The sequence below is a fragment of the Carcharhinus amblyrhynchos genome, chromosome 30, assembly GCF_965287045.1.
Source record: "Carcharhinus amblyrhynchos chromosome 30, sCarAmb.v2.hapA, whole genome shotgun sequence".
Classification (NCBI taxonomy): Eukaryota; Metazoa; Chordata; class Chondrichthyes; order Carcharhiniformes; family Carcharhinidae; genus Carcharhinus; species Carcharhinus amblyrhynchos.
The window spans coordinates 25,683,813-25,699,521 of NC_137353.1; the positions used below are offsets into that span (position 1 = coordinate 25,683,813).

The 15,709-nt window shown below is 43.7% G+C and overlaps 1 protein-coding gene across 4 annotated transcripts in view; it reads right to left on the reverse strand.

Annotated features, from left to right (window-relative positions):
* The window catches only part of LOC145360297 (rho guanine nucleotide exchange factor 10-like protein), a 200,192-nt gene that overhangs the window by 77,842 nt on the left and 106,641 nt on the right, over positions 1-15,709 (reverse strand). For all 4 annotated transcript variants that reach the window (XM_080215444.1, XM_080215445.1, XM_080215447.1 and 1 more), the window contains 3 exons: positions 15,348-15,443; positions 13,572-13,747; positions 4,054-4,162 (listed from right to left, as the gene is read on the reverse strand). In XM_080215444.1, the coding sequence (XP_080071570.1) occupies positions 4,054-4,162; positions 13,572-13,747; positions 15,348-15,443 (381 nt within the window). The remainder of the gene's footprint in view (positions 1-4,053; positions 4,163-13,571; positions 13,748-15,347; positions 15,444-15,709) is intronic.

Here is a 15,709-nt window from a genome sequence, read left to right on the forward strand (position 1 = left end):
CCTCTCCTCATAGCTCAACCCCCTCAACTCCGGTATCAGCCCAGTAAACCTCCTCTGCACTCCCTCCAAGGCCAAAATATCCTTGCGCAAGTACGGCACCCAAAACTGCACACAGTACTCCAGCTGCGGCCTCACCAATGCCCTATGTAGCCGCAGCAAGACCTCCCTACTTTTATATTCAATCCCCCTCGCTATGAAGGCCAGCATCCCATTTGCCTTCCTGACCACCTGCTGCACCTGCAAGCTGGGTTTTTGCGACTCATGCACAAGGACCCCGAGGTCCCTCTGCACCGTCGCTTGCTGCAGTTTTTCGCCACGTAAGTAATAATCCTTCCTACCATTATTCCTAGGAAAGTGGACCACCTCGCACTTGCCAACATTAAATTCCATTTGCCATTTCCTGGCCCATTCCCCAGCCTATCTAGATCCTTCTGCAGACTCTCCACACCCTCCGCACAATTTGCCGTTCCACCAATCTTGGTGTCATCAGCAAATTTCAACACCCTACACTCGGTTCCCTCCTCCAGATCATCTATATAAATGAGTGTTTGTGGGGCTGACCAGTGATCAGGAGGCCAGCAATGCAGGGCCACTGCATATGCGGCCGATCTGTCAGACAGATAGATCAGTGCATGTGCAGTGGCCCACTCAGTGCTATACTGCTGGCCTCTCGAGTGGGAACAGACCCTGCTCTCAGATTTCCGGAGGGAATCTCGCTAGGGCTCTGGTAGACAGTGTTGGAGATTCACTCTAGAAGTCACACTGAAAGAAAAACAGTGGGATTTACTCCCACTTTCCTGCAAATTGGAGACTTAGAATTTTTTTGGGAGAATGCTGGCTGCCATAACAGACCCACTAAGCATATCCAACATTTTCTGATGCATTCAGATTCCTAAAATGTGCAGTTTCTTTGCATATGGAAACAGATTCTTCTATTGGTTAACTGGATACCCAGCCTGTTCTCCATCTCAACTGGAGCAATACTCAGTGGTATAGTAGGCCTAATGGCCAAGGGTGAGGAATTTTTGGCATCAAAAATTTTCTTAAAAATCAGCCAAATTCCTGATTGTTAGTCATTGTTTTGTTCAGGTCCCAGATGGGCAAGGACAGAAACTAGCCAATCGGCACAACCCGTGTGGGGAGAAATTGGCAGCTGAAACTTATTCTACCACCTTGCCCGTCACAGAATGGGATTGGGCGAGGGTCCGGTAATGGAAATCTCCGTTGACCTCGGGCAGGAATTCCCATTCTTGCCTGAGCTAGGTCATTAAAATCCCACCCATTGAAGAATTGTGATAGTTTCATTGACAATCTCGCAATGCCAAAAATGACCAGCATGATTCAGCCATTAAAGAGAAAAACATAAACCTTACTATATTTGAAACGGTGACCACTTTGTTTCAGTCATGTAAGCAGAAATGCACTGTAAATGTAACATTTCAAAATATCAGTTCCTGGCTGTCTATTTTGTCGTTAATACAACTCAAAATGCAACTCCTTAATTACAATAGCGCTAAGTGCTTCCCTAAAAGATGGGCTTCTATTTCTGGAACCAGATTACACAAGGAAAACACTCATTGAAGCACACACTCTTGCTGATTAGGTCACCCAGGCACTGACGGGTGCAGCCACAGGTTAATGAACAAACAGCACTGGGAGAGATTGGAAGATAGTATTTAGCAGTAATATACAGAGGGATCTTGGGGTTCAAGTCCACAGCTCCCTAAAAGTGGCCACACAAGTAGATAGGGTGGTGAAGATATATGGCATGCTTGCTTTTATTGGTCTGGACATTGAGTACAAGAGTCACGATGCCATGCCATAGTTTTATAAAACTTCGACTCAGCTGCACTTAAGAGGATTGCGTTCAATTCTGGTCGTCATATTACAGGAAGGATATGGGGGCTTTGGAGAGGGTGCAGAAGAGGTTTACTAGGTTGCTGCTTGGATTAGAGGGTATGAGCCATAAAAGAGAGGCTAGACAAACTAGGGTTGTTTTCTCTGAAGCAGCAGAAGCTGAGGGGAGATCTCACAGAAGTCTATAAAATTGAGAGGCATAGATAGGGTCGAGTGTCAGAATCTTCCCCACCTCGCACCGCCCCCCCCCCACCCCCAGAGTTGAAATGTCTAATACTAGGGGACATGCACTGAAGGTGAGAGGAGGAAAGTTCAAAGGAGATGCGAGGGGCAATTTTATTTATTTATTTTAGAGTGGGAGGCAACTGGAACGCACTGTCAGGGGTGGTAGTGGAGGCAGATACAATAGGGGTTTTTGATAAGCATATGAACGTGCAAGGAATAAAGGAATATGGACCAAGGGCAGGCGGAAGGGACCATGTTCAGAACAACAGCATGGGCCAAAGGGCCTGTTCCTGTGCTGTACTGTTCTATGCTCTTGTGTAAAAAAAAGTGTTAACTTTCTCACAATAAGTCAAATCTTTGACACTAGCCTTCATTCATTCATTTACTTTCTAAATATGTGCTAGTTCCACTGGCGCTGTCTGTCTGTGGGTTACTCACTCTCCGTGACTGTTAATCTTGTACAAAATGTGAAGTTAGCCTGCAGCAGTAGGGCAAAATTGGCAATAGTACATCAACAGCCCATTTTATACTGAGCTCAATTTCCTTTTCCATTTTGTGCCCAGTATGGAACATGTTTCTTACACACTATTGTTTACTTGATACCACGATACAAGACCTTTCTCACCCTGGGTGTCTTGAGGTTACTCATTCACGAAGGGCACAACAACGGAGCTTGATATCCCCTGGCTCCAGTTTCTACTCGGAATAAATTGTATATTTAAGTGTTAATTGGCTTAATAATGTTCAACTGAGCTACTAGATATAGAGTACAAGAGGAAAACCTCTGCAATCGCTTAATATTTAAATCCTGCGACAGGCAACTCAAGAGTCTTTCCACTAAACCAAAGAGGACTGAATGGCCTTTCACACCACCTTGTGAACTCATGAAGATAGTCAGCTCTAGAGCACTCGTCAGAGTGCACCCTTTGGTTCCTTTCCTAAAGGGTCTCTCCAGATAGCAATCACATATCCTGTTGCACTTCCCTCATCTGGCCCAGAATTCCAAGACCATTTTTAACATTTGTAGCTTCACCCGAACTGAGTGCTGTTAAGTTGGCTTATTTCTGGAATCTATCCTGACCATGCACTTTCTAAAGCGGCATGGTTAGCTCTGCCATCTCAACGCTAGGGATCCAAGTTCAATTCCTGCCTTGGGTGATTTTGTTGAGTTTGCACATTTTCCCCAGGTCTGTGTGGGTTTCCTCGGGTGCTCCGGTTTCCTCCCACATCCAAAGATGTGCAAATTAGTGGATTGGCCATGGTAAATTGCTATTTAGTGTTCCAAGGTGTGTAGGTTAATTGGATTAGCCACAGCAAAATGTGCAGGAGTACAGGGATAGGGCAGAGAATAGGACCTGGTTGGATACTCTGTCAGAGAGTTGGTACAGACTTAATGGACCAAATGGCCCCGTTTTATACAGTAGGGATTCTATTCTTCTATGAAGTACATCATTGGGGGAATCTCCAGCTTTTACTGCTGTAAATATTGGGTGCCTTTAAAATTAGGTCAGTTTGAAGCAAAAGAGGGAATTATGGAAGATCTGAATATCATGTTTAACGGAACATTGGTTTTACGGAGCAAGTTCTCAGGGAAGACAAATGATAGCACAAGGAAGCAAGTAGGGAAATGTTTGGTGAGGAAGGGATTGAAGGATAGGTGTAGCACTAAGAAGGGTGGTTTATTGGACCAACTGCTTCATATTGTTAAACACCTTCTACAGCATGACAACAATCCAAGCCCATTTTTGAGGAGATGCTAAAGTCCCAACAGTCAAGTTTTGATTCATTCACAAATGTAGTCATTAAGATGCACACAGTCCCATAGCTTATACACAATAACTGTGAAACACTGGAGAAGATACATCTTCTAAGAAGTCACTAGATGGAAGAGTGACATTTTCCACACAATCTTGCTGGGAAGTAATGGTATTAATTCAAGAGCCCATGCTGCAATTCAAACCAATAAAATACCTAGAGGCTCTCGCTTTTGAAGGAACGATACTTTGCGCATTACGGCATTTTTTGTCTTCTCCAGCCCGTCTTTAGTCCCATTTCTTGCCGCTTTCATTAGTTGCTGCATCTGGTGTGAGGAATAACATGACAATTATTAGTATGCATGCGCGTTAGAGCAGCCATCTTTCTACCAGAGACACGAATTACATTGAGGTTGCCCGTATCTGGAGAGATCACTCCTTTAGGTAAATGGTTCTTTCACAAATAAAGCAAATTTCACCCAGAATTGATTCGACAATGAGTTTCTCGAAAGAATCACAAAAGATGCAGAGTCCAGCAATTCATTTCTGGCTTCAGATTTCTCTCACTAACATGTTTTTCCTCTACTTTATTAAAATTATTTTGATTATTGCTCCTTTGCAGAAATAAGGAAATAAACATAACTAGGAGCAGGAGTTGGCCATCTGGCCCCTTAAGCCTGCTCCGCCATTCAATAAGATCATGGCTGATCTTCTTGTGGACTCAACTCCACTTACCTACCTGCTCACCATAACTCTTAATTCCTTTACTGTTCAAAAATTTATCTATTCTTGTCTTAAAAATATTCAATGAGGTAGCCTCACTGCTTCACCGGGCAGAGAATTCCACAGATTCACAACCCTTTGTGTGAAGAAGTTCCTCCTCAACTTAGTTTTAAATCTGCTGCCCCTTATTTTGAGGCTATGCCCCCTAGTTCTAGTTTCACCCGCTAGTGGAAACAGCTTCCAACTTACCTATTCCCTTCATTATATGTTTCTATAAGATCTTCCCTCATTCTTCTGAATTCCAATGAGTATAGCCCTAGTCTACTCAGTCTCTCCTCATACGCCAACCCTCTCAACTCCAAACATCAACTTAGTGAATCTCCTCTGCACTCCCTCCAGTGCCAGTATGTCCTTTCTCAAGCAAGCTCAAAAGATCTGAATACACATTGTGAAATCAAAACATTTTGCACCACTGTCCACTCTAATTTTATTATTTTCTAAGAGCCACAATTTCGATCAAACAACTTCTATTTGTTATGACCTTAGACCATTCGGCCCATCAAGCTTTCGCTGACGATTCAATAAGATGGCTGACCAGATTGTGGCTTTAACTCCACTTCTCATTTCACCCCCCCATAGATCAAACATCTCTTTGTTGAATATATTCAGTGACCCAGGTCCACTGAACCTCAGAACGGGGAAAAAAAAAAATCACCCTTTAGGGAATGAAACTCACGTCAGAAAATAACTGGAGAACAAGACCAATATTGACTGCCAATTTGCATTTTACAGATTCCAATCTGCTGGTCTACACTTAGAGAATAACACAGTGCCTTGCTGCAGTGGGACTCACTGGGGGAGATTAGGCTCAGCAGCCCAAATTCCACTGGCCTTCGGCAGGACTCACTGAGTTAATCAATGGGCAGCATGGTGGCACAGTGGTTGGCACTGCTGCCTCACAGCAACAAGGACACGGGTTTAATTCCTGGTTTGAACATAAGAACATAAGAACATAAGAAATAGGAGCAGGAGTAGGCCATCTGGCCCTTCGAGCCTGCCCCGCCATTCAATAAGATCATGGCTGATCTGTCGTGGCTCAGTTCCACTTTCCCGCCCTCTCCCCATAACCCTTAATCCCCTCTCTTATCAAAAACCCATCAACCCGCTTCTTAAAAATATTTAGCGAGGCAGCCTCCACCACTTCAACGGGCAGAGAATTCCAGAGATTCACCACCCTTTGAGTGAAGAAGTTCCTCCTCAACTCCGTTCTGAACCGCCCCCCCTTTATCTTGAGGCTGTGCCCCCTAGTCCTACTGTCTTTTTTGAGCGGGAAGAGTCTTTCCACCTCTATCCTATCCATCCCATTCATCATCTTATACGTCTCAATGAGATCTCCCCTCATTCTTCTAAACTCTAACGAGTACAAGCCTAGTTTATTCAGCATCTCCTCATTTGGGTCACTATCTGAACATTCTCTCCGTGTCTATGTGGGTTTCCTCCAGGTGATCCAGTTTCCTCCCACAGTCCAGAAGACGTGCTGATCAGGTGGATTGGCCATGTTAAATTCTCCCTCAGTGTACCCGAACAGGCACTGGATTGTGGTGACTAGGGGATTTTCATAGTAATTTCATTGCAGTGTTAATGTAAGCCTACTTGTGACACTAATGGGTAGAAAATGCCAAAGACTAATGATCTACAGAGAGAAGGAATTCCTCTTCATCTTAATGAGAGACCCCTTACTTTGAAATGGTACCCCAACTCCCCTTAATGGGAAAACATCCACTCAGCATCCACCCTGTCAAGCCCTCTCAGAATCTTGTACGTTTCAATAAGACCACCTTTCATTCTTCCAAATGTTAATGAGTATAGGCCCAAAATGCTCAACCATTCCTCATGAGAGGGCCTCTTCATCCCCATCAGCCCCATGCCTTCTCTAAACCAATGTTCTCAGCAGCCTCAATTTCCTGTACTCTTTTTGACCTTGGTAACATTTCTTCAATGTGCAAGCTTGGGAAACGAAAGCAGTGTAGGGCATTAGACAGAATACTACTTTATTTTTAAAATCACAAATACAGGAATTGTAATAAATCTGTGAACTGTGACGTTGTTGGATATTTTTAAATTGGCAATTTGAGGAACAGCAGGGTTGACAACTGGAACATTGCCCCTTTCAGATAGCCAGTGTTAGCTCAAGCACTCAAAAGATCAAGAATCAAAGCGTTAGATGCAAAGTAAAGCTTTTTGTACTCCAAGCTCCAACCTCAGAAAATATCCCCAGTGCAGCTCATCTCACAATCCAGCCAACCTGGGACCTCAAACTGTGGGGCCGAGTCTCCCCCTAGTGCTCAGGCTCCAAGTTTCGACTTTGCTGCAACACAAAAGCCTCACTGCCCCGGTATTATCAGTGCCGCTGATGCTTCTCTAACCTGAGTAGAAGAAGAAAGGTGGAGAGGTACCTTGCAGTCATATCGCTGTTTCAGATCCTGTACGTCTTTGCTCCTAACTTTCATGGCCAGGAATTCTCTCTTAGTCCTGACGTACTTCTCCTTCAGTCTATTGAGATCCGGGGAAAGCTGAGCAGCAACCAGGAGGAGAGGGCAAGCACAAGAAAGAGAAATAAAGACGGGTGGCAGAGGAATAGAAGTGCATGAGAGTTAGTGACGTAGTATGAAAAAGACACAGTGCACGTTAACATTCAATGAAAGTCCAGTATTGCTACTGTAAAGATATAAGCACTGCAGACAGAAATGAAGTTAATATTGGGGGGGTCACGTTTAAGGTGCTAACCCTCTAAATTATCAAATAGAAGTCTGCTTTGATCACGCTGACACCAGAAAGCAACATCTGCACCAACATCGCTCAAAATTAAGTGCAAGAGTGGAGTAACCATAGTTGAAACAAGGAGTGTGCCCTAAGCAAGTCAAGTTCTCAATGACACCAGAAGGAACTAGCTCCAGGTCCATAAGTGTATCCAATCCATTCAAAAATACAACACATCACCCAAGCAAAACAGAGGAGTGCTTTATTCTTAAACTCAAACATTGACAATATTGGTCCATTTTGCACTCAAGTCTCAGGTACGCGGCCGATGCGAGTGTGTCTAGAAAGCCATGCATATATCACACCCGCTAACAACTCAATTGCTGCATATATTAGTGAGCCTGGGAGTTCCAATGTTCGTTTCCATTTGCAGTCAGCCCCAAAACTGCCCATTTCACATTATTTGATTTTGTATCTCCAACATTAGTTAATGGGCATGCCTAATCTTACCAACGAAGCAAGCAGAGGCAAACAGAAGTCCAAATGCAGGTTCGGTGGATTGGCCATGCTAAATTGCCCCTTAGTGTCAGGGTGACTAGTGGGGTAAATACTTGGGGTCAAGGGGATAGGGACTGGGTGGCACTGTGGTTGGTGCAAACTCGATGGGCCAAATGGCCTCCTTCCGCACTGTAGGAATTCTAAGCAGTTCTTTCTCACCCTTCACATTTGAAACACAATACAATATTTTATACAAGTGTTTTTTCATCCTTTATCCAGTCTCCTCAATGATCTGCCTCTTTGCTCATTGGGAACGTGTAATATTTGTTCTGCAATTCTCTATCTTTAACATCAAACTCCTAGTTTGAGCTGCCTATGAGATTGCATACACAGTTGCTGCAAGTTGAAAAAACATTCCTAATGTCCTGTCCTCAGACCTGCAGGCTTTTATTTACCCGCAGAAAGGGCAAGTAGGACAAAGTATTTAAAAGTCAGTAGTAGATAAAACTTCTTCAGTGATGAGACCCTCTGGGCAGGATTCTCCAGTCTCAACCGAGACGGACCCTTCACAATCGAGAATGGAAACTTTGTTGTTCAAGCCAAAACTCACTGGCTGGCTTGGCTTTCCTGATTCACTGTCAGTGGCTCTGGAAAATCCCAGCCATAAACTAGTCATAGGGTGGTGGGAATTTATGACCTCGCTCATCCTGTCCGAGGTCAACAGGCCTTTCCATTGTCCGCCCCTCACCCGTTCCAATTCCCACAGCGGGTGGGATGGAAAAATTCCAGCCGGAGTCATTCAGTGCAGAAAAGGCTCTTTGGGCCACTGAGTCTACACTGATAATATCTACCACTAAAGACACACTAATTCCATTTTCCTGCATTGTCCCATATCCTCGAGTGTTTCACGCGCTCATCCAAATTTTTTTTAAAAAAAAGGTTTTAAGGTTTCCAGCCTCAACTACCTTCCTTAGGCTGTGCATTCCAGATTCCCACCACCCTCTAGTGAGGAGATTTTTTCCTCAAATCCCCTCTGAATCTCCTGCCCCTTACCCCCAAAACAAGGACAAGATTTCAGCCTCTATCTTCAATCAGGTGCCACTCATCAGTAACTGACAGCCTGTACATCCAATTCACCTTTCAACAACCGTCTCGCTGCAATCTTCAGCAAATGCAGTTACACAGTAGAATGAATCAATTCCACAGAGTCTTATCGCATTCGTTACTGTGCCAGCTTATTAGAAATTGAAGGCAATGTGCTGAAGAGAATTATTAGCTGTTTTAAGGTTTGAATTACCCAGGGCTAGAGCAATGCTGGCACAAAGAATCAGAAATAATATGTGGTCACAGCCATCAGAGAATAAGCAACTCCTGTTACAAAGTATTCCCAACCATCTATGTGACCCTCAATGCATCTGCAAGTACGATGCGACTAGTAATAAACCACAAATTAGCAAAGCTGAAGAAAGTAACATTTTTTGTGCATTACACCCCGCAATAAAAATATGATCCCCTGTTGTTTTCTCCATGGCAACACATCCACCAATCAATCAGCACCTTCATTTCCTGTGGCTTTCTCCACAGCAACATTTCCACTAATCAAAGTTGATTGCCAACCAGTTATCACCCTTTCTTCCTGTAATACAAATTGTTGTAACGACTTGCACTGATAATTTGAGATTTGGCATTCTTCTGTCTTTTTTCCTGATGAGTACAAGATGAAAAGATTCAACAACATGTCTATTTTCAGTAACATTCAAAAATATATAGAAATACCATCAGGTCTCATGTTGGCAATCTGGGTTCTGCAAACAGTGCACCCTGGTACAAGATTAGTTGCTATTTTGCGCTTATCCATACAATAATTGGCACTATTGTTTTAGTTTATCAGTATCACAAGTAGGCTATACAACAAAAACTGGAAAATCTCATCAGGACTGACAGCATCTGTGGAGAGAGAGCAGAGCCATCCAGACTCAAAACGTTGGCTCCACAGATGCTGTCAGTCCTATTGAGATTTTCCAGTATTCTGTTTTTGTTTCACAGTCCAGCATCTGCAGTATTTTGCTTTTATCTTAGGCTTACATTAACGCTGCAATGAAGTTACTGTGAAAACCCCCTACTTGCCACACTCTGGTGTTTGTTCGGATACACTGAGGAAGAATTTAGCATGGCCGACACATCTAACCACCACGTCTTTCAGACCATGGGAGGAAACCGGAGCACCTGGAGGGAACTCACACAGACACGAAGAGAACATGAAGACTCCACACACACAGTGACCCAAGCCATGAATCGAACCCGGGTCCAAGGCACTGTGAGGCAGCAGTGCTAACCACTGTGCCGTCCATTTGCTGTCTGTATTTCACAAATACTTAGATTTTACAAAATATTCAGGCCTCTATTCAGTTTGCACAAGTTACTTCCTTCATATAATGTCTTCTAATTTCCCTTCACGCTTTCTATTTATTGCCATTTTGCAACAACGCATTTATTTAGCGCCTTTAAAAAATTTCATAATGCTTCACAGGGAAGGTTTAACCTTGTCTCAATCTTATTCCCCAACCAAAGCTGCTAGCATTACTATGAAAAGCACATATCCCCTATAGCAGTAGGCTAGTATTCCTGCAGAAATCCCAGCTAGCTAGAGGTTAACTCAATTAGTTCTCAACTTCCAAGCGATCATAATCATATATTTATAGAAGGAAATACCACGTTCATAGCTTAAATGATTCATCAATCCAAAGGTTCAAAAGCTCATTCAGATCTCCTGCGTGCATTTTATTCTCCGTGAAGCAGAACAAAATGCAAGTTAGGACATTAAACGAGAGTTGACAAGGTCAGAAGCTCCAAGCTGTGTATCCAAAAAACAATTTAAACCACACTGCCAAAGCATGAAAATAGTATTCCCCAACAAGTCCAACATGCAAATCCAGGTGGCCTTACTTCTTAACCATTCTGGATAGCTCAGACAATAAGAAGTCTCACAACACCGGGTTAAAGTCCAACAGGTTTATTTGATAGCAAATGCCACTAGCTTTTGGGGCTTTGCCCCTTGGGGTTCTCCCCACTCACCTGATGAAGGGGCAAAGCCCCAAAAGCTAGTGGCGTTTGCCAGCAAATAAACCTGTTGGACTTTAACCTGGAGTTGAGAGACTTTGTACTGCATTTACCCCAGTCCAACACCGGCATCTCCACATCATAACTCAGACAAAACATAGCGATAGATCTAGCTTCTTCATTAACTCAGGAACCCAAGTTTCCACACTCTTGCTTCCCCCAGGCCTACTAGTGATAGCTTCCTTCACTGAAGCTTTGCTCCCTGTTACAAATAGGAATAAAATTTTTAATTTGGGGTAAAATGGAGGAATGAAGAAGGGCTTGGGGGACACAGAGGTTAGCACTGCTGCCTCCCAATGCCAGGTACCCAGGTTCAATTCCAGTCTGGCATCACTGCCCGTGTGGAGTTTGCATGTTCTCCCTGTGACTGTATGGGTTTCCTCTGGGTTTCCTCCCACACTCCAAAGATTTATGGGTTAGGTTGATTGGCCTTGCTAGCGTCAGGGGGAATTAGCAGGGTGAATATGTGGGGTTATGGGAATGGGGCCTGGGTGGGATTGTAGTTAGTGCAGGCTTGATGCAGACCTGGATGGCCTCCTTCTGCACTGTAGGGATTCTATGATTCTATGTATTCTGCCCAATAATAAGCCTGGGTGGCTGGTTGTCAAAAATCAAGAGAGGGACCAGGATGAATTACAGGGAAGAGGGTGCAAGGTATTTTATGAAAATCCCCTAATCCTTCATTGCTATGTGAATGTAACCTGTTTGTGACTAAAATAAACTACTTTTTATACCTGTAAACAATGGCAAGAGCATCTGCGCAGATTGCAGCTAGACTGTTAAGACAGGATTTTCCAGCCTGCCCAATGGTGGGACCTGACAGTCCATCAAAGTCAACCCCTGCCTTGGGTTTGCCAGCAGTGGGACGAAAGAGCCATGCAAAATACCATAGGCTTTGGAGAGATGAGGGGATCTTGCCAGTGGTGAGCAGCCTCTGCCATGGAAAAACCTGCCATGGGTGGGGGAGTTGGTTGTGCTGGAAAATTCCAGCCTTTGTCTCCAAGTCTCATAGGCAGGTGTTAGGAGTGTCACATTTTATAAATGGTTACAGTTCAAACTGTCCACTGAGGATAGAGGTTTAAGGTGTGAGGGGCAAGGTTTAAAAGAGATGTACGAGGCAGATTTTTTTTTATATACAGAAAGTAATGAGTGCCTGTAACCCACTGCCAGGGAAGGCAGTGGAAGCAGATGTGGTAGTGACTTTTAAGCGGTGTCTTGACAAATACATGAATAAGATGGAAGAGAGGGATATGGTCTCCAGAAGGGTAAGGGGTTTTAGTTCAGTAAGGCAGCATAGTCAGTGCAGGCTTGGAGGGCTGTTCCTGTGCTGCAATTTTCTTTGTTCTTTGATAGCTAATTCGTAATTCCACCTGGATACATGGCTCATGTGATTCACATTGCCATAGGAACGGGCTTTAAAGAAGGAAAAGTCAATAGGAAGCCATTCTGATATTTTGTTGCAGTCTGTGAGATTTCGAGACACACACTTGCATCTGAAGCAAAGAAAATGCTCTAATGTAATGCAGAAGGCAGGTGGGAGCTCAGATCGAAGAGATCAAGTCTGGGAGGATTTAAATAAGGCTAAAGCTAGGTGAATCTTCTAGCTCTAGGGGATGACCTCCAGAGTATCCCTCACTAAGTGTTAGCCTGGGAGAGAAAGGAAAAGGAAAGGTCATCAGGAATGGCAAACAGCTTTGGGCCGGTTCCAGGAGAATAAGCATTTCACTTAAGGGAAAGAATAAAGGGCAAGAGTGGCATGGGATTGTCAGTCCTGTTAAGACTCAAGCAGGGGACCTTATCTATAGTTTAAAGAAGTTTCCTACAAAGATAATGTTAGTCAATATTGCTTTTAACTTATTAGAACAAAAGTCTTAAAATTTGAAATTTTATCATGCGATCTTTTCAGTTAGTGAAATTTAAATAGCGTTTTAAAAATTATTGGTCCTGTTGCAGATCATAACTCTCACCCACTCTTCACATCCTCTCATTTTTATAATCTTCTGTCACTGAAACCAATCCACGCTTTTCCCAACAGAGATCTGTATATAGGAGCTCACCAAGTCCTTTGACCTCGGGAAAGGGGTGTGCGTGTGTGGTGGTGATGAGGCAGCATGCGTTATACCTTGGTCGAATCAGTTAAACATCACAATAACTCCCCATGGCACTTGGTACTTACACCACTATCCCGTTATTCATTCTGGCCTTCCAACTCAGACACAAGCTTTGGTTCTCTCAGTTTCCCAACTCACATGGGCTTTGGATAATCAGTTTCTAAATTCAGTCACTTTCTAGTTCAATTCCAAAAAAAACCTCACATCCTTCAATCTGGGGATGACAAAGTGTACCAGCTAACCTCCCTCTACTTCCTCCGACAATCCAAATTTAAACAAGCGTTGCCGCGCCACGTCCACTTCACAAACTCTTCTTCAAACTCTCCAGATGCTGCCAACTTTAATTCCTGGGCAACGCTTCACTAAACTAAACTACAAACGTGTCGATCACCTTAAATCCAAACCTGTACACTCCCGAGGGCAACTTTTATCTCCCTGGTAACCAAGCCAGGGAGTCAGAATTCACAAGCCCTCGGATTAAGGATCCCAATGTTTGGCGACATTGATCGCCATGACCTTTCACCTTTGGCTGAAGGGCAGCTTTGGATTTTTGCTGCTCTCCTCCGGGTTTACTCTCTTCATCCGAGTGTTCGTCATAGCTCTCAAATTCGCTGGAACTCCAACCGTCTTCAAGCTGTGCTGGGCTGGTACATCCCGCTTCTCGATTGACATCATCATAGATCAATTCATCCATGGGCACTGTGTGAAGTGAAGTTACAAAAGAAGCTTTTAAACCCCAACGATTGATGGTGTCAAGCTTTAAGAATATCAATAAGCTTTAAAGGGAATTCCAATGAAAATAATTAAACACCAAGAGCTTATCAGGAGCCTTGATTTATTTCAATCAACTATTTTGCAGTAATTAATTCTGCACACCAAGAGGAAAGCAAGGATATAGATTTAATACAAATACGAAAATCACTACGAGTGATCGGCCATCGTCAGGATAATTGTTATGAACAATTGGAAATTCAAGATAAAGGGAGCAAAGAAGCCCCCTTTAATTCCAGGTATTAATACGCATTTAAGATTTCTGTTGAGAATAGACGCAAGAACCCAAATATACTTGAATTATAGACATCTTCAAAGAGTTTGACGGTTACAATGTGCAAACCCATTAAAGGCATTCAGATACATGGGCCTGGATTTTCACAACAGGCAGCATTTTCCCCATCCCACCTGCCATGGAAATCGTTGACCTTGGCAGGGATTTTCTGGACTTGAGGCAAGCGTAGCCGGAAAATCCTGCCCAATGACTCCAGAGCCATTTAAAAATGGCGGGCTGGGTCCAATTCCAACGGATATATAATTCCCTAAAAGTGGCATCACAGGTAGGTAGGGTCGTAAAGAGTGCTTTTGGTACATTGGCCTTTATAAATCAAACTATCGAGTAAAGAGTTGGAATGTTATGGTGAGGTTGCATAAGACATTGGCGAGGCCGAATTTAGAGTATTGTGTGCGGTTTTGGTCACCTAATTACAAGAAGGATATTAATAAGGTTGAAAGAGTACAGAGTAGGTTTACAAGGATGTTGCCGGGACTTGAGAAACTGAGTTACAGAGAAAGGTTGAATAGGTTTGGACTTTATTCCCTAGAGCGAAGAATGAGGGGAGATTTGATAGAGATGTATAAAATTATGATGGGTATAGATAGAGTGAATGCAAGCAGGCTTTTTCCACTGAGGTTGGGGGAGAAAAAAAAACTAGAGGACATAAGTTAAGGGTGAAGGGGGAGAAGTTTCAAGGGACTATTTGGGGGGGTGCGGGGGTGTGTGGTGTGGTTCTTCACACAGAGAGCGGTGGGAATGTGGAATGAGCTGCTAGATGAAATGGTAAATGCGGGCTCCCTTTTAACATTTACGAAAAGCCTGGACAGGTGCATGGATGAGAGGGATATGGTCCAGGTGCAGGTCAGTGGGACTAGGCAGAAAAATGGTTCAGCACAGCCAAGAAGGGCCAAAAGGCCCGTTTCTGTGCTGTAACGTTCTATGGTTTTATGGATTGCCAGCACCCCCAATTTTGACTGGCTCAGGATAAAAAGGTGTGGGTAGCGAGCTAACACCCTGCTTTCCCAAGCTGTCCACCTCCCCTAGCCCTTCATCCCTTCTGTGGTATCGGCCCAGATACTAGGCAACCTGTGGTTCGTGGACCCTCAGGAGGGACCGTGAGCCTTGGTCTGAATTTGGGAACCTTTTGAAAGGTCATACAACTAGGGCACGAGGGGAGGGTTATAAAGTGGAAGGAAGGGTTGTAACAGGCTGAAAAAGCATGCTATCGACTAATATGGTGAAAGTTCTTACCCTGCTCCTGGACAAACTCATCTTCAGGCGCAACATCATCATAAATCACATCATCTTCCACACCTGGCACTGTATACTGGGCAGAGGCAGCCTGGGCTGAAGTAACATCGAGAGTAAATACTCCATTCAAATTTGCATCCAATCAAACTTTGAATTGCATAAAAAATTCAGCCCTTCGAGCCTGCTCCAACATTCATTTTGATCACGGCTGATCATCAAATTCGATATCCTGATCTCCCCCATTTCCCCAAATATCCCCAAGAGCTAGTAATTTCTTCTTGAAATCAGACATTTTGGCCTCAACTACATTCTGTGCAGAGACCAAAACACTGTCTGACTCACATTTTGGATGAAGTAGTATG